We start from the raw sequence: 22,103 nt of genomic DNA, 5'->3' as shown, positions 1-22,103 counted from the left end.
TAAATAATAAATGAATGATTCCCTGATAATGTCAGGTTTTCCTTGATTGTAGGAATCCTGAAGCATCAGCTCTTTAAAGTCTTGTCTAATAACTTTAACCTTTCATTTAAAATCAGATCTACCTGGAGAGAGCAAAGACGTTATTGATGAGAGCTGCTCTGTCTTCACAGGGGAGGACACTCATGTTCCCATTCAAAGCATCAATCAAGGCCATCCATCCCTCCACATCATAATGCACTATGTAGAAGCCATCACTCCTGAAGTTGAACTTCAACCACTTCACCTCACCTGGAAGCTTTAATATGGCTGGAAAAGATTTAAAGCAACAAACAATATATCATCATTTCCAGTAGTTGGAATCATCTGTCTATGCCCACACACTCGGTCCTGAGGACAATGCTTACCTGTTTTGTCCTTGAGATGAAACACTTGCTTGCAGGAGCTGAGAACACTACAGCTGTCGTTCACATATGTCAGGGGAACATGCCACAAGCGGCTATATGTAACACAAAAGTCGATCAATTAACATTAAACATTAAGAGAGGCGGACTTCAAGTAAAGCTTGCCGTTTTAATAGATCATTATAACAGAGCTTGTTTAAACCTCTGGAACCTTAATACAAACAAGACTATTCTATCTCATGCCAAACACTACAGTTCAAAGTTCGGAAAGATTTGGAAATGTTTTTGAAAGTCTCTTACGCTCAACAAGGTTGCATTTATTTGATAAAAAAAGACAGTAAAAACAGAATTATTGTAAAATAATATTATTATAATTTAAAATAACTGCTTTCTATTTTAATATATTTTAAAACGTAATTTATTCCTATAATGTCAAAGATGAATTTTCAGTAGCCATTACATCCGTGGCCAAAAATATTGGCAGTGACATAAATTATACTATAATATAAGTTATACTTCAGTATTTGTAGTTTATATTTTCATGTTTCTATGGTATACTGGAAAATAATGATAATAAGCGTTTCATAGGAGTGCTTTCACATGGCTAGTACTTGTTCACACTTTCCCATGTGCTGATGATATGATCAGCGAAATTATATTTTGTGTATTGTGAAGCTTGTTGCAATTATTTAAAATACATCTGATTACTCAGAAAACATTTTCACTGCCAATTCTTTTGGCCACAGCTGTGCTCCAGTCTTCAGTGTCAACCGATCATTCACAAGTCATTAATATGCTGATTTACAGCTCAAGAAACATTTCTTATTATTATCTATGTTAAAACAGTTGTGGTGCTTAATTTTTGTGTGGAAATCACAATATTTTTTTTTTGGTGAATAAAACGTCCAAAATTGATGTATTTGTATGTATGTATTTGAAATAGAAATCTTTATAAATGTCTTTACTGCCAATATGTTTGTAAACGTACCGTTTTATGTACTGGTATTTTACATTATTTCTAAGAGTAATCTTTTTTTTTTTTTTTTTTTTACCTATACACCGATGCAATCTTTGTTTATTCTTTTAAAGGGTTAGTTCACCCAAAAATCTTAATTCTAATTTACTCACCCTCATTTCGTTCCAAACCACAAATGAAGACATTTTTTATCAAATCTGAGTGATTTCTGTCCCTCCATTGACAGCAACGCAGCACGTTTGAGCTCCGCAAGAACCAATGAGGTTCATTCTCGTTTGATCTTCCACAAGAACCAATGAGGTTCATTCTCGTGTTACACAGCACGTTTGAGCTTCCAAAAGAATGAGGTTCACCAATGAGGTTCATTCTCATGTTACGCAGCACGTTTGAGGTTCATTCTCATGTTACACAGCACGTTTGAGCTTCCAAAAGAACCAATGAGGTTCATTCTTATGTTACGCAGCACGTTTGAGCTCCGCAAGAACCAATGAGGTTCATTCTCGTGTTACGCAGCATGTTTGAGCTTCAAGAGGTTTGTTCTTGTTTGTCAAGCAGGTTCAGTTGAGCTTCTGTTTATGTTCGCTGATCAATGTTTATATGGGAATAAAAGCCTAAATTAAATCTGTTCATCATATTATAAAGTGATCATGTCTCAGAAAATTCTGACTAAACCACTCAATTCATTTGAATTAGATTTACAATCTCTTAACTTTTTAAAGCGTCAAAGTTGTAGTTGTTAATGGAGAGTACAGAACTGGCTCAGATTTTATTAAAAAGATCTTCAGTTGTGTTCTAAACATGAATGAAAGTCTTACAGGTTTGGAACGACACGAGGATGAGTAAATGACAAAAAATTTACCCGGTTCGACTGATAGTCAAGTGCAACTTATTTTCCCAGAACATATGATACCTAAAGTAGCAAAAAGAGCCTAAAGAACATTACTAACCAACAGCAAACGGATCTAATCTCGCCCCAATTCATTACAATACATTTTTTAATCAATGTTTACAGTTGAAATCCTCTACCTGTCTTCTGTGCTGTTTTCAGCATTCAGAAGGAAATGTTCTTGCGACAATGTCACTTGAGTGCCATTCCTCTTCACTGTGACCAGAGGAAAGCCCTTATGAACAGTCCAAGCGTTCATCATCTCAGATACACTTACATTTTGTTTGCTCACCTATGGAGAACATGGATGTCAGTGTACGCTAATAAAAACATGGCTCAGATGTCAGACCAGTTGCTTTTTCATTAAGTATAGTAACTGTATGCATGACACTCAAATAAATATTTGCTTTGTTATCGTAAATGTTGAAAAGCAATCGCTGTTCAGACATTTTAAATTCAATCTAGTAAAAAAAAAAGGTCTGACCTGAGAAAGACTGTTCCATAAATCTTCACTTTCTGTGTTTGATCGGTTATACTTTAGTAAGTACTCAATCACTCCTTTTCGAAACTCCCCATTTGTGAGGGTTGCATTGAGCATCAGCAGTATTGAAGCACCCTTGCATGATCAAGAAACAAGTTATGAGAATAGATATACAATCAATAATCAATGAAAATGATTACATTGTGGCAGTTTTCAAAAAGAGGGTTAATTAAGCCATTTCACAAGCAATAAGTAATGTATGATATACCTTCTCATAAGACACGGAGTCAAACATCTCTTCCACCTGCTCTGGGGTGCTCACGACAGTAGACACTGGGTGGGACGAGTTCAATGCATCTTTGGCTAGTGCTTTAAATCGAACATTTAAAAATTCAGTGCCCTGTAAATGAAAGACACAAAATGTGTAAATTTTAAATGACACATCCAAACAACAAAAAATAACGTATTGAAAGAAACAAAGGGAATTTCTCCTAATTTAGTCTAAAACTTACTATGTCAAGGTCTGGGAACACATGTTCAATCGACATGTACTGCATGTAGGTTGCAAATCCTTCATTCAGCCAAAGATCATTCCACCATCTCATAGTCACTAGATTTCCAAACCACTGAAGAGAAAAACAACAATGAACATAGCATGTCTGACTTGCCTTTTCTTTTTATTAGAATTGAAAGACTTCATTTCCGATTTATCATTTGTATTTTATATTACTATTAGTGCTGGGCAAAGATTAATCGCATCCAAAATAAAAGTTTGTGTTTACAAAATATATGTGTGTGTACTGTGTATGATTATTTTGTATATATAAATACACAAAATATGCATGTATATATTTTAGATTTTTATTTATTTATATATAATATAAATGATGTATAAATTAGTATATACATGCAAATATTTCTTAAATATATATATGCAGATGTGTGTATTTATATAATGTGTGTATTTAAATTATGTTTATATATACACACATATATACATACACATTTACATATATATATATATATATATATATATATATATAAAACGTGTAACAATGCAATGGGGCAATATTTGTGGGTCGTGATAATGCCAAATGTCTGCTTTTACCAGTAATAGTTATAAACCATTTGAATGTGACTATTATTACCCTGTCATGAGAATGTTACTTTATTTATAAAGTGAATTACCTGGTGGGCAAGTTCATGAGCAATGACAGAAGTCACCAGTTGCTTGTCAATAGGGGAGGAATTATTCCCTACTAGCAAAGTTGTCTCACGGAATGTGATTAGTCCCCAGTTCTCCATGGCTCCAGCGAGGAAGTCAGGAATGGCCACTAAATCTATTGATTTTCGAAAGAAAACGTGGTCATGTAACACAATTAAACATTTTTAAGTTTGTTATTCGTAAAAATTACATTAGTGTGTACATTCAGCTATTCTAGGAATCTAAAAATCCCTGTTTGAAGAGTTTTTGTAAGGAAAGGTGTCTTACCTAACTTGCTTAATGGGTAGTCGATCTCAAAGAACGTATTGTAGAACTTCAACAGTTCTGCAGCTGTCTCCAGAGCATAATGCACTTGTTCCTTTTTGTCTGGAACGGCATACACAGACACCTGCACAACATTTGAAAAAATTGAAATAAATAAATAAATAAAAACAATACCATAATGCAATGTTTCCAGAATATTTTCAACACAAGACAGCGATTTTGAGAAGAATACATACCGTAGTATTAGAGACATTCTTGCTGTAACTACTAAATTCAGCCACGATAAATGCAACCAGGTAAGTGCTCATTGTATCACTTTTCTTAAACTCGTCTTCTTGAAAGCCATTTTTTAAATCCGTGGTTTTGACCTAAACAAATTCAAACAAAAATGTATGGACAATACAATTACAAAACTATAAAATTATCAAAAGAAAAATAAGAAAATCAAAAAAATCTGACAAGGTTTTATAAAACAAATATTATATACACAATACTGTTCAAAAGTTTGGGGTCAAAAAGATTTTATGTTTTTGAAATAACTCTATTATGCTCACCAAGACTGAATGTAAGAACATGTGCGAACAAAAATACATTAAAAACAGTAATGTGAATGTAAAACCAGTAGTGTGAAATATTATTACAATTTGAAATACCGATCGTCTAATGTAATATATTTTAAAATGTAATTTATTCCTGTGATGGCAAAGCTGAATTTCACCAGCCATTACTCCAGTCTTCAGTGTCACATGATCCTTCAGAAATCTAATATCATGATTTGATTCTCAACAAACGATTACTATATTATTATCAATGATGTGAACTGTTGTGCTGCTTGATATTTTTGTGTAAACTGTGATAAAAAAAAAAAATATATATGATACTTTTATGAATAAAAAGGTAACGGTAAGAACGGCATCAATTTGAAAAAAATAAATATATTTTCTAACGTCATAGAATTTACTTTACTATCTAGGCCTACCTTTACTATTACTATTTACCTATACTATCACTTCTGATCAATTTAATGCATCCTTGCAGAATAAAAGTGTATTTTTTTCAAAAAAACAAAACAAACTTTGAACGTTAGTGTATACACAAACACACACACACTTGTATATGTGGTTTACGTGGACTCTCCATAGGCGTAATGGTTTTTATACTGTACAAACTATCCCCTCACACTAACCCTATATCTAAACCTACCCATCACCGAAAATGTACTGCATTAAAACATTCAGTATGTTTTTTTTAAGCCATTTTGTTTACGAGGAGACAGAAGTGTCCTCATAAATCATGTTTCTGCTGTAATACCCATGCCATTATACACATCTGTGTCCTCATAAACCACATATTCAAGAGCATACACAATTTTACGTATTAGCCACTTCATTTAAAGGGGAAAAAAAGGTAAATAAACAATCAAACAAACAAAACTACCTTGGGCATGTTTGAAAGACTGATATACTTGGATTCTCTGGTAATCTTAATAAGAAAAGTTGATTTAAAAGCTGGCTCGTCAAAACAAGGGAAAGCCTTGCGGGCTGCCAAGGGCTCAAACTGAGTAGCGGCCAAAACTCTAGAAGAAAGATGAAGTGAATTAAAAGAAGTGTTTGAGAGGCATAAAGATATATAACTAAGTAGAGGTAACTATCAATCAACACACTTAATCAGACTAGTTCATTCAAATTTATCCTAAATATTCAGAAGGTTACACAAAGGTGAATTGGACTGCAAATACCTTTTTGTACCATTTGTGTCAACATAAGAGCTGTTGTAGAAGCCATCATAGCTGTTGGAGAAGTTTGCTGTGTAGTTAATGTTCAAAACATATTGCCCCTTCTTAAGATCTTCTGGAAATTTGATGGCGATCTGCTGCCAAGGTTTGTACTCCAGGACGTGGACTACTTTATCTTGGAAAGTGGCCTTGGTTATGTTCATATCAGAACTGTGCAGGACAATAATCTTCGTTTCATGTAACACTTCCACTTTGATTGACACACTGCCTTGAAAGGACATACGCTTCAGGTCGGGATGGAGTGAAATATCGTAATGCACAGGATGCACACTGGATGGTAACCTCAACTCTGTCCATGGGAAAAGTTCTTTACTAGTAGAAATTGGATAGATTTTCACCATGGTTGAATTTGTCTTTGGGCACCCCGTTCTGGTGAAAGTGCAGCCTGGAACGAAGTAAATGACCATGAATATGGAGACCACCACAACCAGGAGGAGAACACCTACCACCGTGGTCTTGGCTGAAGGCATCGAGCACGATCCAGAAGGCTGGTGGCGGGTGTAGGATGAGGCAGCGCTGCGCTGGTTGGAACTACGGTTCATGAAGGACATGCCAAGAAGACGGGCGGAGGATTCGTAGTCTTCCTCGTCTTCGTCCAGGTCGTTTTCCCCAAGGCCTCGGACTAAAAGTCGTGAGCTGCGGGGTTCATAGACTACATCATCTGAGTCGATGGGGTAGGAAGTGGACTCCTTCGCCAAATCCACCACATCTGGCTCTTCCTCAAACATGCTGTTCTCAATCATGTTCCTTGGCAGGGGAGCTCTTTCTGTAGGTTAGAGTAGCAACAGAAAAACAAGTGAATACGAAAGCACGGTAGTTGGAAGTGGCTTCCTGTTTACAAGCGCGATGCCGTCTAAAATAACCAAGAGCTTCTCTGAAAAGTTGAGTGATTTTGTAGTCAGCCTACATAAGTGGTTTGAGTCAGAGTGTAAAAGGAAGAAAACAAATGAAAGTCAAACTAAAGATGAAAGAAAAGCAAATTACCATGCGACTCTGTGCATACAAACGTGCATAAGATTCGGTTCAGTAAATACTTCCACCCATGACCACAGGCTGTCACCAATGTACAGCATAACCTATTTCATACTCAATTCAATGTTGCTTAACTATTGTCTGGATATGATTTGTCAAGAAAATAAAGTGGCCGCAGTGTTCCTCTTTTAATCCTTCCACGGAGAATTAGACTAAATGAATTAAATAAATCAAGGCACTGTCTGAGTTAACAGTGATCAAATTACTGTTTAACACATTGCTTGAAACAACTAATGTGTCCTACCTACTGACCTGAGGTCAAACTCAGGTCTGCTGGACAAAGACTCTTGTTCTTTAAGTGACCTGAAAGTCAACTTCTTTTTAACAACAACATGCCTGATTTATCGTTTAGCACAGTTCAGTTTGTGAACTATTCAATCATAGGCACATAAGCAAACACTTGCTACAGTTCCTTAATTAATCTCACAGAAACATATCAAGATCCTATTTCATAAATGAATAATATATTTTGCATATATGTGATTAAAATGCTGCCTATTTTTTCAAGACTATCTGCTTTAAGATGCTTTAATTAGCCTATATCATTTAAAGTCGGCATGGAGCGGAAGTTGATATAATCTGTTCTTTCCTGTTGTGACACATCTGAGTGAAATGACTTCTCAAATGAGAAATAAATGATTTTGTCCATCAGGAATTGATAAGATCAATGAATTGTTGCTGTGATCTCATGTGAATGACAGGTTGCTGGAGGGTGTGACTGCACGATTAGAGCAAAAATCATATTTACAGTTATTTTGGTCAATATTGTTATCACGATTATTTAACATGATTAAGAGTTATAGGATATGACCAAAACCTTATACAAGTAATTTTGTTTTCATGATAGCGATATACTAGCCTAGAAATCCAGACCTAAATCTAAAAGATTAATGGTCTGGCGTCGACTAATGAAAATCGCCCAGCTCGAGGGGCGGCACCAAGCGTGCATTTGAAAATCTCACTGCACGCAATTGGATAACACTACGACCAATCGCAACAATAAACCCCAGCTACCAGCGGAGCTAACTGCTATACTCTTACCGTATCCGGTCAGCAAAACAGCAGCGAATTCGAGCGGCGTTTTCTGTTCCTGTTTTAGATAAAAAGCCAAGTCTAACTCGTTCATTGTAGCGGCCAAAGCCGTTTCAAACAACTGGTGTTCATCCATAGCCATCTTGCAATGTTTACTAACGACTTCGACATCTCAGCGCTGTTGTCATTTGTTTAGCTCGCCTCAGGCCCGCCTATATCAGATAACCCGATGTGATTGGTGCAGCTCAGATCGAGGGGCATATTTAATGAGCATCATTATTCGACACCAGAGTGACTCGCTGAGCAAATTCAACTTGTGCTCTCGCGAGAACTCTGGATTACCAGGGTAGCGATATACATCAAGTTAGGTATATTTTACAGGAAATAAGGTTGCTTTGATACCAACATTTTAGATACCAGTGAAATTTCACAATTATTGACAGCAATTTTGATTCCACAGCATAAACTAAGGAGGCATTTATATTTTGTTTTATGCTGCTCAAGATAATTCATGCTTCTCCAGCAAAGTATAGATTTACTTTTTATATTCACCGCTCTGTAGAAGAATGCGTAGGCTATGTGCGCTTAGTGTTTCTTTACAAACAAGTGACATCACTAACTATTGGTCTGGCATGCATAGGCCTAATCCAGTGTTTTTAGTCGTTTTCATGGATCCGTGTGAACGGGGAGCGTTTTGACAGCATTGTCGCCTGTACGCGAAACTTTTCAAAAACCGCAAAGGAAAAACGTTTCAGTTTTTTGTACATCATTGTCGTGTAAACAAACCCTCATATTATAGGCAAACTAATGCAAGTTAAAAAGAAGTCCTCAAAAAGTTGTTGAGCAAAGTAATAATAATAAAAAAAAGAACAAACTTTGTACATTGTTTATTAAATGAAATAGGCCTATTTGTATCATGCAAGTCTAAAAGTTTAATATTCCACTAATATCCAACTTCAGAAAAATATATAATCAAATTTAAAAATAAAACACTGCGTTAAATGTATGAATTCAATATATTAATTTAGTCCAAAGCAGTGAGTGATTTTTTCTTTGTCTTTTGTTGATTGATTAACATTAATGCCACAGAAGGCAGCAGAAATATTAGGCTGCTGTCACTTTAAAGTGAAAACAAAATATACAATTATTGTTTATGGAACATTGCAATGTTTATTATGAATTATTTATCTATGCAAAAAAAATGTGACCCTCATGTGACCCTCACATCTCTTCTCTGATGGCGTGTTTACTGGCACGAGGGCGGGACAACCTGTCACAGCAATAGCAAACAACAACAATCCAATCAATTCCCGCTGGACAAAATGATGGCCCATCCTACATTTTTCTTGTTTGAAATGCCGGTTCACTGGGATATACGTTACACAACAATAAGGAAGAAACGACTATCGCAACTGCTGACTTTAAATATAACAAGGGCAATTGAATTAAACAATTATGTACGCTGATAAATGATAGATCATTTTTATAATAAATGACACAGTGTAATATTCCATAAAAAAATAGGGATATTTGATATTTGATCATTACCACTATGATACACAAACCAATTATTTCTCATTACTGTGTGCTGTTTTGCGCACGTTACGGTAATTAAATCGTGCTTAATTGTAATCCATGAAAACATCGTGATGCTTGTAAAATAACTGCTTTAAACAAAAGCGTGAAAAAAAAAAAATTAGTCAAATAATATGATCTTGGCAGTTTTTTGTGAGCGAAACTTTCTTAACAGCCAAATTCTCATTCAGGAAGTCAACAAGAACAGCTTCTTTTTTTTTTTCTTTTTTTTTTTTTGCTGTCATTGACAGAAAACACAGAAACTATTTTGAGCTAACTAAACCAGGAGATAAGCAAAGACAGCACTAAAAAGTGACAACCAGCTGGCCTGTGTGTCACATGTGCAAGACCATAAAAAACACAAAGCAGCAAATGTCACCTTGCAAAGATTAGGACAAGATTTTGGGCAAAGCATGAACCCTGGGACTCTGGAGATTTAGGTCTAATGCACGTAGCCTGTCCGATCAGATGTGATGATGACTTAAAGGGAATATAAAGTCAAATGTGGATGCTGACAGCAGAAGATTGTGAGACATCACGTGAATAACAGTCACCAAAACAAATAAATTACTGATCTAATTTACTGATTATTCACTTCCCCTCATAAACAATGATATAATTTAATTTAATCAGAGATCCTGTCATGACCTGAGCCTATGAACGAATATGTCAGTTAGCCAGCTTGAAGTTTGCATAAATGTTATCTTTGCTTAATTAACCAAACCAAACCAAACCAGCTCCATAACTAACTCTGAATTAATTTGCACAGATCAAGGACCATAATAAAAAAACATGTTATCACAATACAAGAGCAGTAACCTAAGTTACTTGAGGAAAATAAATCGCATTATACATAAAAAGCGAAGCGGCTAGCTGTAGCATGTTAGCCGATAACTTTTTTGAGGTGCACGACCTCGCGTTTAAATGAAGAGTCCATATTAGCTGCAGCCTTACCGCTTTCAAATGTATCCATGATTAAATGTTGGTCTGAAGTAAAATCAAATCCAGTTTCAGCTGAAAGTGCGGATGTTTAATCCCGAGAGAGGTGAAGAGTAACACATTCACTAAACGCAGGAACGCATCAGATCAACTGTTGCTAGCTTAGCATTGTTATCCTGATCTACAGCTCTGTCACTTCAGAGCAATAAAATGATCGATCAGCGGTTTATTGAGCCATCGCTGCACACTGTTTTTCGATATAACAGTAGACACAAGCTGAAAGTGACACTCACTGCTGCGAAACAAGCAACACGAGTGTTACTTCCCCATTCAGCTGCCCCGTTTAAAGTGACAGTTCACCCCAAAATGGACATTCCGTCATGCTGCTACGAACCCGAATGACTTTATAGTCAATATAGAAAAAAAAACATGTGGAATTCCAAACACAATGTATCACTTGTTTTATTTTATTATCTGTGTCCTGTTTTTTCTTTCTTTCTTTCTTTTTCTGAATGTGGGATTGGGAAGCTTCACCAAGATTTGGAAATAAATCTAATTCTGATTCTTCTGATTCTGATTACCTAACATGCCACCTAACATCTCTTTTAGTGCTCCGCAAATGAAAGAAAGTCAAATAGGTTTGGAACGACACGAGTAAATGATGACATTTTTATTTTTATTTTGGGTGAACTATCCCTTTAAGACAGCACTCCTGCTGCTGCACTCCTAAAGAAATACAGCCACCGAACTGACTGGCTGGCATATTGATCATATTTTATCCTCATTAATGACAACTTCGCATATAATCACACAGACACATATAGAGAGTAAAAAAAATCTTTGAATTAAAACTGTACAACATTTTGATTAAAACTTAGCCTATGAAACATAACATAAAATCTACATATAAAAAAAAATCATAAAGAAATTAATTCATACCAATAGCTCCATATTCCTGATGATTTAAATGGTTTGCAGATTCCATGCGCTAAGACAGACTGCCATGCTCAATAAGAATAACTGTAATAGCGTGAATGTTCAGCAATTTGGACAATCACATGCAAACAATTTCACTCTCTGAAAAAAAACACAACAATAGGCTGGTGTATTCTCAAGAGCTTGCAGTGTGCAGCACATTTGTGCAGTGGAACCGTTATAAATAGTTGGGTCATTGTTTTCTTCAGCAGTAGCCTATCTGTTTATTGAGGAGTAGGCTACTACTGTGAAAACATCCCATAGCCTACTGATGAACCACCATATCACCAGATTAATAAATAACATGTGGTTTGTAATGATGTGTTTTTATTTATTATTAAGCTATTAGGCTATTTACAATTTAGTACCAACTTGATGCAGTTGGTATTGTACAGGCTTTTTTGATTAGCCTATCTGGGAATGGAAGGGAAAATGTAATTCTAGCCTATTAAAAATCCTTAAATACTTTGTATGTTAATGTTTTTATAGACACTGTTGACAGCTATGTAATGGCTGGCTTGAGTGTATTGTGAACTGAAGTAAAGCAATATTGCCTCCTAGCGACAGTAAAAGGAGCCGTCACTCTCACATTTACTTGGTTCTCTGTGGGGAAATTCCATTGACTTCTACTGTTTAAACAGCTAATGGCCGTAGAATAAGCGGGGGACGTAGTGTGTTCACGCAGAGGCCAGTGTGAATACATCTAGATTTAAATTCAAGGAGATAGTCAATATAGTCTATGTATGACCTCCTGTCGTTTTATTCTTATCCAAAACGAGGCGATCTAAACATTATGTAGCGCTAATGTGTGTTTCATTCATGTAGGCCTATACATTACACGACTGTTGGCATGTTACAGTCTGAGTGTTACTGTGTCTCAAGCTATTTGTTGACAATATAAAGTATATGAATAATGAAGTGCTAATCGACATCCTTTTTGAAACAAGTCTCTTTTGCTCACCATGCAAGGCTGCTTTTATTCAATAAAAAAATACGGTAAAAAAACAGTATTGCAAAATATTATTACAAATTAAAATAGCTGTAAATATAGTTAAAATGTATTTATTCCTGTGATCAAAGCTGAATTTTCAGCATTTTTTTCAGTGATCCTTCAGAAATATGCTGATTTGTTGCTTAAGATTAATTTCTGATTATTATCAGTGTTGAAAACAGTTGTGCTGCTTAAAATTTAGTAGCCTATAAGTAATATGTCTACTCCAGTCTTGGGGAGGGGTAAAGAATTAATCAGTACAGATGGTGTAAAGATAATGATCAAACTTGCAATGAAAACACTGTCAAAGTAGGGCTAAAAAGAAATCCTTCACCTGACATGGTTGTTACCCCTAAAACCATTTACAAAATGCTCTTACACTATTTCAGTGAGAGCCCAGAGTCTTGTCTTCCACTGGCAGAATTCTGTTCTACACTGCTGCCAAAGAAAGCCCTGTCGACTACTGATCCGTCTCAATAGTGTGGCCGAAATCATTGATAATCACCAGCAGAAATGGTCGAATGAAGAACATTTCACAGGAAATTGTGATGATGTTTATTAGAAACTGCCCTGATGTTACCCTTTCTAACCTGTTTACCCTTATGAAAAGAAAATATATTTCCCTATATATGAATGAATATACAGTATATTGAAATATACAGAATGATATATTGTGTAAATATATTACAATATACTGAATAATACATAAGGAATTGCCGCTTTCATAAATTGAAAAGAATGTGATAATATATCATAATGTATGTATCATATGATTTGCATGTGTAATATATTACAGATATATTTACTCATGCAGCATAAACTCACATATATAGAGAAAGATGATATATAGCCTATATATATATTTGTTTTACATTTATTTTTATTTTTTTTTATTATTATTTACATTGTAAATGTTTCCTATTTTTAAGCTAGTTAACAAAAGCACAAGCACACCTGCATGTACTAAAGTATTTAGCCAATAGACTATCACTGTGCTGAGGATTGAACAGCCATTACTTTTAAACCATAGTAATTATAATCTTCATGGTATTCGGCCAATCGCCAGCCTAACCACAGGCTCTACTCTTCAGCACAATGTAACCCCAAAAACTCAGACATACCAGAAAACCTTTTAAATTCCAAAATAATAGAACATTAAACACTAAGAGATCTCCCCCTATATTAATATTGAGCAAAACACATTAAATAACAATTAATTTTAACATTTGCTCTACTTTAACAGTCAGAAGCAAAGCATGCTGGGAACTAGAAATCTCATTCTGTGAATGTGTGTGTATATGTGTGAACATTCACATTTATATGGGAGCATGTGCAATATATGTAAAGGATAAAACTTTGGGAATATTACAATGCTGTTTTTGTCTTCATTTATAAATATTTTATATGCATTAATATATAGCCAATACATGGTCAATGGATATATTGCAGTCAATTGAAAAATATAAGCACTAGTTTCCAATATATGGAAATGTATTGTGGAATAGGCCTATATATATACAGGGTGGGCCATTTATATGGATACACCGTAATAACATGGGAATGGTTGGTGATATTAAAGTCCTGTTTGTGGCACATTAGTATATGTGAGGGGGCAAACTCCTCAAGATGGGTGGTGACCATGGTGGCCATTTAGAAGTCGGCCATCTTGGATACAACTTTTGTTTTTTCAATAGGAAGAGGGCCATGTGACACATCAAACTTATTGGTAATGTCACAAGAAAAACAATGGTGTGCTTGGTTTCAACGTAACTTTATTCGTTCATGAGTTATTTACAAGTTTCTGACCACTTATAAAATGTGTTCAATGTGCTGCCCATTGTGTTGGATTGTCAATGCAACCCTGTTCTCCCACTCTTCACACACTGATAGCAACACCGCAGGAGAAATGCCAGCACAGGCATCCAGTATCCGTAGTTTCAGGTGCTGCACACCCTGTATATATCAATATATTTTGCAGTATATTTCCATATATTTTTGTTCTGTAAGGGTAGATACAAGCCTATCACCAAGTGGTCATTGTCAGAGGTGCAAGAGGCCATGATGAGCATCAAAGGGAGCTGAGAACAAAGAAACCACACTCTTACTCTCTTCTTGACTGCTCGTTTTTAAGTAGCGACCGCTGCCGTCAGCCACGCAGAGACTACTATTGTGGAAAACACTGCAGTGAACGCAGCAGCATGCATCTCCAGTGCCCAGACCACAAAGCCTCAGATCGCCACAGCGCCCACACACATGGCCTTGAGTGACACAGGTGCGTCAGATTGAGTGCTCTGCATGCTGGAAAGGGTGCTTGACTGCACTAATGTAAGGGCTGCTCCTGATAGGCCGCATTTGCCCTCTTGGTCTCATCCATCCATATGTCATGTTTTTGGTGAGATAACCCATTCCACATTGCATCTGAGAAAATATGTTTGTTTTGTTTAGAAGTTGGTCACCAGCGCAGAACCTGTCCTAGGAGGACAACGGGAGCCTCTCTCTGATTCAGGGAAACTGACACACCGGGGAGGGGGTAGTGCGGGTGAAGAAGTGCAGACCCTCCAAGATGATGCGTCAAGCATATATGAGTCAACTTGTAAGTCAGTCAGACAAGTGATAATGTGGTTCTGTTTCAGAACATGACCCAGATGGCATGAGCAGACAGCCTTTTCTATACTGACGTTTTAGTCAATGACAGCATTACTCCATAAGAGCCTTGTTAGACAGTCGCTCTATGGTTGTCTCTGGATCAGTGCGAGATGCAGGCCAATATACATGTGTCTGGGTAACACCAGACCTTAAACAATTATTCCCTTTACAGAACATACGTTTATTTGTTTGTTTAGCCATTTTACTTCCACATTTGTTGTGACACATCACATGAATTTTATTATAGAAATACACTAAATAGAAAATGGCCCATTTGATCTAAGATATGTAAAAAAAAAAAAGATATATATATATATATATATACAGTATATATTATTATTACATATATATTATTGTGTGAAATCAGTTATGCTCACTGGAGCCTCATAATGTCCTCCTGAATACCTCTGAAACCAAATAAACCTTGAACATAACCTGCTCCGGAGCAGGTTATGTTCAGAGATGGCTCATTCCATACCCTGAAATTTGTCACATAACCTGATTTTTGGAACACCCCCAGCTCCTTTTTTGCCTGTGTTCTGTTTCAGTTTCCATGGATCCTAATTAAGTTACGCACATGTTTCTAGTTTTGTTAATTATCTATTTCTGCATATATAAGCCCTTAGTTCCCTGTGTTTGGTGTTCTGTCTCGTTTTAGTTTTATGTAGTTAGCTAAATCACCTATGTTTCCTTGAATATCTCCTTGTTAAATATTCTGAATGCAGGCTTTTGTTGAACTACTCCATGACTCATGAGTGCTGCAGACCACAGCATAATAGGCCTACCTTAATTATGGAGAGTATATTGATCTTTAACGTGGACATTTAAAAGGACAGAAGGATGGATTTTTGTTCCAAGTGATAGCTGTAAACTGTAAACTTGCCCCTCAAATCTGATTGGTTGATTGAAATGTTGTTCCAGGATCAACAAAGATGTTGTCCAGGATCTTTGTACTTGGATCAAATCACATTTACCTTTAAAGTGAGGGTCAGAAACGGGAGAGAAAACAGCATTTTACTTCTAAATTATGTTTTTTATTTAAAAATCTTGCTAACATTTATAACTGGACCTCAAAGAACATTAGATTTAAAATAAAATAAAAATGCAGCTCAATACCCCTTTAATGTCTGGATGATATACCTTATGATATTTAATCAACGTTCAACAGTGTTTTGAGCATGACAGATATCACTGTTAGAAAAATCTGTAGAAATTACAGTATTACTGGCAGCTACTTGCCAGTAACTTACTGTAGATTTAAATTGATGTTATTTACTGGCAACAATTTGTTCAAAATTAAATGAACATTAAACATTAACAAGTCTTTATCTTTACAGAATAAAACTAAAATAACAGCCTCATGCAAAGCATTCTGGGAACCAGAATCTGAAGGAAAAAAAACAGAAAAAGGTTGATGAAGATTTCTGGTTCCCAGAATGCTTTGCATTAGATTGTTATTTTATAATTTTATTCTGTAAAGACAAAGACTTGTTAATGTTTAATGTTCATTTAACTTTGAACAAACTGTTGCCAGTAAATAACATAAATTTAAATCTACAGTAAGTTACTGGCAAACAGCATAACTACAGCATAACTACAGCAATTTTTTTACAGTGTAACGAAGTAGACAAAGCTGATCTGAAGCAAAATGTAGCGATGGTCTATAGTGTATTGAATCAATTCCAAATTATTTACTAGTTATTTGATCTAATTATTCTTACTGATACGTCACTTTGCGATGTATGGAAGTGATTGTGATAATAACAAAAGCTTAGTGGAGGACAAGTGATAAATGTCCTAAATGTTTTATCAGCAGGCCTAAATTAAAACGAAATGTCATCTTAAACAATGTTCATACTTCATTTAATCCATTTCCTGTCATTGTCATGTTTCATAAGAACCCATTTTTGTTTTTAGGCTAGACATCATCCCTTATATATAAAACATGTTTATTATTTTTTTTTTTTCCAAACCTTATTCAGTTCATTCATTTTCAGCATTTTCAAGTATGATTTTGTGCCACTAATTAATAGGCAGTCTCCTATTAACATTAGCTACAAAATGTAGCACAGCTGTCAAGAGACATATCAAAGGCAAAGAAAAACACAAAGGCAAAAACCATTAGTGGTTTGAAACTGCATAGCTGTTTAAAAAAGTAAACTAGAAAAAGCAAACACATCATGCATTATTCAAGCCATTACCCAATATAATTAAAATACAATCTAAAAAAAGGCACAATAATAGAAAACTTGGAAAGTCATATGGAGTTGCTAATCAGTATCCACTGATTAATATACCAAAACCATAATACTAGTATAATACTAGTCTGAAATGTTGATCTGTTTTAATTGAGTCTTTGCTGCAACCAAGTCCTCATGGTCTCTAGATTCCTTCTGAGCCACACAATGTTCTTCTCCACGTTTTCTGTGGCTACCTGTGTGATACGCAGCTGAGATACCTGCTCTGTGATGGACTTGAAGAAAGCCTCAACCTTAACACAAAAAGAGTGAAACGCTGTAAATGATCCATCAAAACTAGATGATCATTCCCTCTAAACAACAAATAAACAACCCACCTCTCTCAGCTCCTCTGTGGACGAGAACTGAGTTACAGTGCCAACAATGATGTTTCTGATTCCAAAAGATCCCAGCGGAAACCTTTGATAATGAGATAAGAGTATCTTATATTCATAATGAACAAACCACAACCAGTGCTATATAACAGCTTTATAACCTAAATAAGAAGCAGTGGATTGCACCTACTTTTCTACTAGTTCATTCCAGTGTTTCTTCACAAAATCCCATGCTAGGAAATGACCCATTGGATTTCTGGCCACCATGTATATGAGACTGGGTAAATTCTGTGTTTTTATTACAGTTCCATCCATTCCAAGCTGTAATAATCTACAGAAAATTTTTGAGAAATACAAGGCATTGTGTGATGTTAAACTTAATTTAGATTTAACACACAAAATCAGAACACATATTACTTTTTTAACACTTGAACCGCCACGGGGTAAAGTTTACGGTAACACTTTATTTGACAGTGTCCTTGTTACATATGTTACATGTACTTACCATAGCAATAACAGTAAATTATGCATAATTACATGCAACTAACCCTCAACCAAATCCTAATCCTAACCTAACCCTATAGTAAGTACATGTAGTTGCTTAATATTACTCAGTACTTAAATGTATAATTACACTGTAACAATGACACCTTAAAATAAAATGTAACCAAATTTACCCATGGCTGTTTTTCAAATGTACATAACAGATTTTCAATAAAAAGTCTCCCAGTCATTGACTTTTACTAAAATTGTGCTATTTAGAATTCCCTGTTGTTAAAAATAAAACCAGATTAAAAACAGTAGTCATGTGCATGGGTAAATTTGACCCGCTGGCGGTTTTGGAACGACCCGTGGGGGTTCTCAATGTACCTTGATAGTTTTTCAGAGTCCTTGCTGCTTGCTAAAGCTGAGAGAAACTTGCTCTTCTCTGTCTCACACATGGAAACACCATACTTTTCCAGTAGGTAGGCCCAACCGCTGTCCTCCTGGGCTCCAATCATATAAACCGTCTCAGACACATCAGTTGGTAAGCTAGTTTGTAAAACATTAGTCAGGTGTTAAGAAATCTTCTGACATAATCATTTCAAATGATAAAAATGTGATATGTTTTGGAGGGTATAATTGCAGAAACAAATAATGTGTTGTCAAGTCACCTGATTGTACCATTGGATTCCACCCAGCTATCATAGAGCTGTTGAGCCTTTTCCAAACACGGTGGATAACCAAAATCACATGCAAGGGAAAGAACCTCTTCACGCAGTCTCCGGTCTGAGACCGTCCCATCATCACTCCACGACTGCTTGTCAATCACATCTCTGAAATACTGCAAGATGTACGTCTACAGGACAAAACCAGACATATGAAAACATACAAGATGAAATAAACTCAGACAAGAGGATCTCATTTGAACTCAACGTGTGGTTCTGCAAGCGGCCTAACTGAAATGAAAGACTCTTTGACGGATGGAGGAATGAGGACAGTAAATGAAATTAGACTCCAGGAAATGTTTGTGTCATACCTTCAGATTATGAGTAACGTCAGCTATGTTTCTCTTTTCTATCAGCTTGTAGAATGATTGAAGATAGCCAAGCCCTTGCAGGAGAGGAACATTGTGGGTCTCAGACTTCAGGTAACTGATCAGATCTAAAGCTCTGTCTAGTGACAGTCGTCCCGCACTGGAAATTATGAAAATAAATAACATTACAAATGAGCTCATAGGATAATACAATTATGCTCCTCCTGTTTTACTTTTGATGAGACATGCTTTATAATGAGAGCAGTGGACCTGCACAGTAAACTCACGTGACTAGCTGGAAGGCGTTATGAATGAGACTGGCTCTGTCCGTAAAGCTCAGAGCAGTGTGGTTTACTCTCAGAAGCTCCGTCAGGGCGTTCCAGCCCTCCTCATCATAATGAACCATGTAATATCCATTCATGTCAGTGTTGAGCTTCACCCAGTCTACTTCCTCATCCAGCGTCAGCACATCTGGGTTTGAGAGATTGGTGGGAAAAGTTATTGACTGTACGGGTGAGCTTGATTTCACCAAGTACTGTACAACATCCTTGTAACTAACAACTTTCTCATTTCTTGACCCAGTTTCCTATATAAAGTACATTTGAGAATGATTTTTCACCAAATCTTACCTGATTTTGTGTGCAAAATGTGCTTTATCTCATGGTCAGAGTGACTTGTTTTATATGTCAAAGGGATGTGCCACAGATAGCTATGGAGAATAATTTTTTTCTGTTACGAAGAGTCATATCAGAGACATTTCACTGCCTTTACCTATAATTATGGCATATAACTATAAAACACAAAAGACAGCGAGAACTGTGTATGTATACATGTGATTCTGTAGTGTTGTTACCCATCTTGAAGTGAATGCCATGAGGGATCATCAGGCAGGACTATCTTTAAGAAGCGTTCTTGCCCAATATAAAGTTTCCTTTTTTGTCGCTTCACTGTGACCAGTGGTATGCCCTTTTGTAGAGTCCAAGTGTACATCATTTTCTTCAGGTCTACGTGCTCCCCAGCAAAACGATACTACAATGTAAAGAGTTAAACAAAGAGTTTTTCAGACTGTTATAGGTATCACCATCAAGGTGCAAGAAAACACTTTGAAGCATGTCTTCCGCGGTGTCTATTCTGTTGTATGGAGTGCTGTGAATGTTAAATAGCAAAAATCTAATATTTTATTTATAATGTGACACTTTACCGCATTTTTAGTAGCTTGAGTACTGCTGTAACAGTGTTCTCCTGCTGTAAATTCCTCTTCAGAACATGTCTGTACAGAGCGTGAAGAGAGAATGAGTTTTTGTTTTGATGCTAATTTTATAATGTATGACAGAAAAAGGCAGTGGATGAAGAAGTGACATACTTTAATAAGGCTGTCCCACAGATCTTCATTTCTGGCATTGCTGTACCTGAACCTCCGAAGATACCGAATTATGCCACTCTGGAAGCCTTCATCTGTCAAGAAATGCCTCAGCATATGGAGAATACATGCTCCCTAAAATATTCAATAATAAAGTAATTGAATAAAATTAAACATTAATAAATAATTCAGAGTTGGCACTCATCTTCACCTGCAATAGTGATAATGTTTTAACGTTTAACATTTTCCAACCTTGTCATATGACACAGTATCAAACATTTCCTTTATCTGAGTAGGGTTCTCGGCTAAACTGGAAATTGGCCTGGAAGAATTTAGTGAATCCCGTCCAATAGCTCCAAAGCAGGTGTCCAGGAAGTGGTCCTCCTAACATGTAAAAGAAAGTATGTGAGACCCTATTCAAAACAAGCTAGTCTACAGAATATTAGTGTTGATATTTATTTATTCACTTATTACTCGGCTCTCTAGAATACTTGATTCAATTTGGTCAAAGTAGGATTTTTTTGCACATTCCCAGCTAACAAAAACTATGTTTTAAGAAATTTTTGCATATTAAGTTATGAAAATGTTTTATCTTGGTTATGCAAACGTTAAGGAAACATTCCATTTTATAATTTTGCAAACATTATGGGAATGTTATTTTTGATGAACGTCAGACTAAAACCTTTCAGGAAGAAACCTTCCATGAATGATGTATAATAATGTTAGAACATTATACTGTAACTTTGAACAAACATTCTATTAATGTTAAGAACGTTAGCTAAAGTTCTGAGAACATTCCCTGTTAGCTGGGTTATAATAAGGTTTTTTTTTTTTTGGCAGAAGTTTGAAGATGATATATAGGTAAAATTATAAAGCTGTGTAATAAGATGGATAATGTACAGGGTCAATATTGCTAAATAAGCCACCTCAAACCATAAGATTGTGAAACAATCTTGATTACTCATTGTGGTTTATTTTTCAATAACGACTACCGGATTTTACATTACCCAATACATTATATATAGAGAGAGATATTTGAAGCTCTGATATACAATTTTAAGCTCTGGATATACTGCCCCAACAGAGACAAATTCCATATATCGTGCAAAGCCTTCATTCAGCCATATGTCATTCCACCACTCCATAGTCACCAGGTTTCCAAACCACTGAAAAAAAAAATTTGCAAATGGACTTGCATGTAACACTCCTGTAATTGAAAGTTAATAACAGATGAAGTTAAGAATATATTTTATATCCAACCTGATGGGCTATCTCATGTCCTATCACTGTGGTAACCCAGAGCTTATCGGAGGCTGATGAGATGTCAGGGTCGTACAGAAGAGAGGTCTCCCTATAAGTAGTCAAACCCCAGTTCTCCATAGCGCCTGACTGAAAATCTGGAATAGCTATCAGATCTGGCACACATCATAAAATAAA

At 35.9% G+C, this 22,103-nt stretch overlaps 1 protein-coding gene across 1 annotated transcript in view; it reads right to left on the bottom strand.

The window, feature by feature from the left end:
- LOC311293743 (leucyl-cystinyl aminopeptidase-like) overlaps positions 1-22,103 on the bottom strand; it is a 30,269-nt gene that overhangs the window by 5,584 nt on the left and 2,582 nt on the right. Inside the window, exons 6-31 of the mRNA XM_084414233.1 lie at positions 21,927-22,081; positions 21,719-21,832; positions 20,919-21,050; positions 20,670-20,801; positions 20,508-20,576; positions 20,160-20,335; positions 19,936-20,015; positions 19,594-19,777; positions 19,310-19,466; positions 18,945-19,129; positions 18,661-18,822; positions 17,981-18,121; positions 17,794-17,875; positions 17,565-17,709; positions 10,622-10,681; positions 5,972-6,794; positions 5,671-5,809; positions 4,470-4,601; positions 4,237-4,357; positions 3,933-4,084; positions 3,257-3,370; positions 3,013-3,144; positions 2,748-2,879; positions 2,404-2,555; positions 405-496; positions 123-306 (exon numbers count right to left, since the gene is read on the bottom strand). Coding sequence (XP_084270359.1) covers positions 123-306; positions 405-496; positions 2,404-2,555; positions 2,748-2,879; positions 3,013-3,144; positions 3,257-3,370; positions 3,933-4,084; positions 4,237-4,357; positions 4,470-4,601; positions 5,671-5,809; positions 5,972-6,794; positions 10,622-10,681; positions 17,565-17,709; positions 17,794-17,875; positions 17,981-18,121; positions 18,661-18,822; positions 18,945-19,129; positions 19,310-19,466; positions 19,594-19,777; positions 19,936-20,015; positions 20,160-20,335; positions 20,508-20,576; positions 20,670-20,801; positions 20,919-21,050; positions 21,719-21,832; positions 21,927-22,081 — 4,147 coding nt within the window. The remainder of the gene's footprint in view (positions 1-122; positions 307-404; positions 497-2,403; positions 2,556-2,747; positions 2,880-3,012; positions 3,145-3,256; positions 3,371-3,932; positions 4,085-4,236; positions 4,358-4,469; positions 4,602-5,670; positions 5,810-5,971; positions 6,795-10,621; positions 10,682-17,564; positions 17,710-17,793; positions 17,876-17,980; positions 18,122-18,660; positions 18,823-18,944; positions 19,130-19,309; positions 19,467-19,593; positions 19,778-19,935; positions 20,016-20,159; positions 20,336-20,507; positions 20,577-20,669; positions 20,802-20,918; positions 21,051-21,718; positions 21,833-21,926; positions 22,082-22,103) is intronic.

This window comes from Rutilus rutilus (genome assembly GCF_951802725.1).
Source record: "Rutilus rutilus genome assembly, chromosome: 7".
Lineage (NCBI taxonomy): Eukaryota > Metazoa > Chordata > Actinopteri > Cypriniformes > Leuciscidae > Rutilus > Rutilus rutilus.
This window is presented reverse-complemented; position numbering and strand designations above follow the sequence as displayed.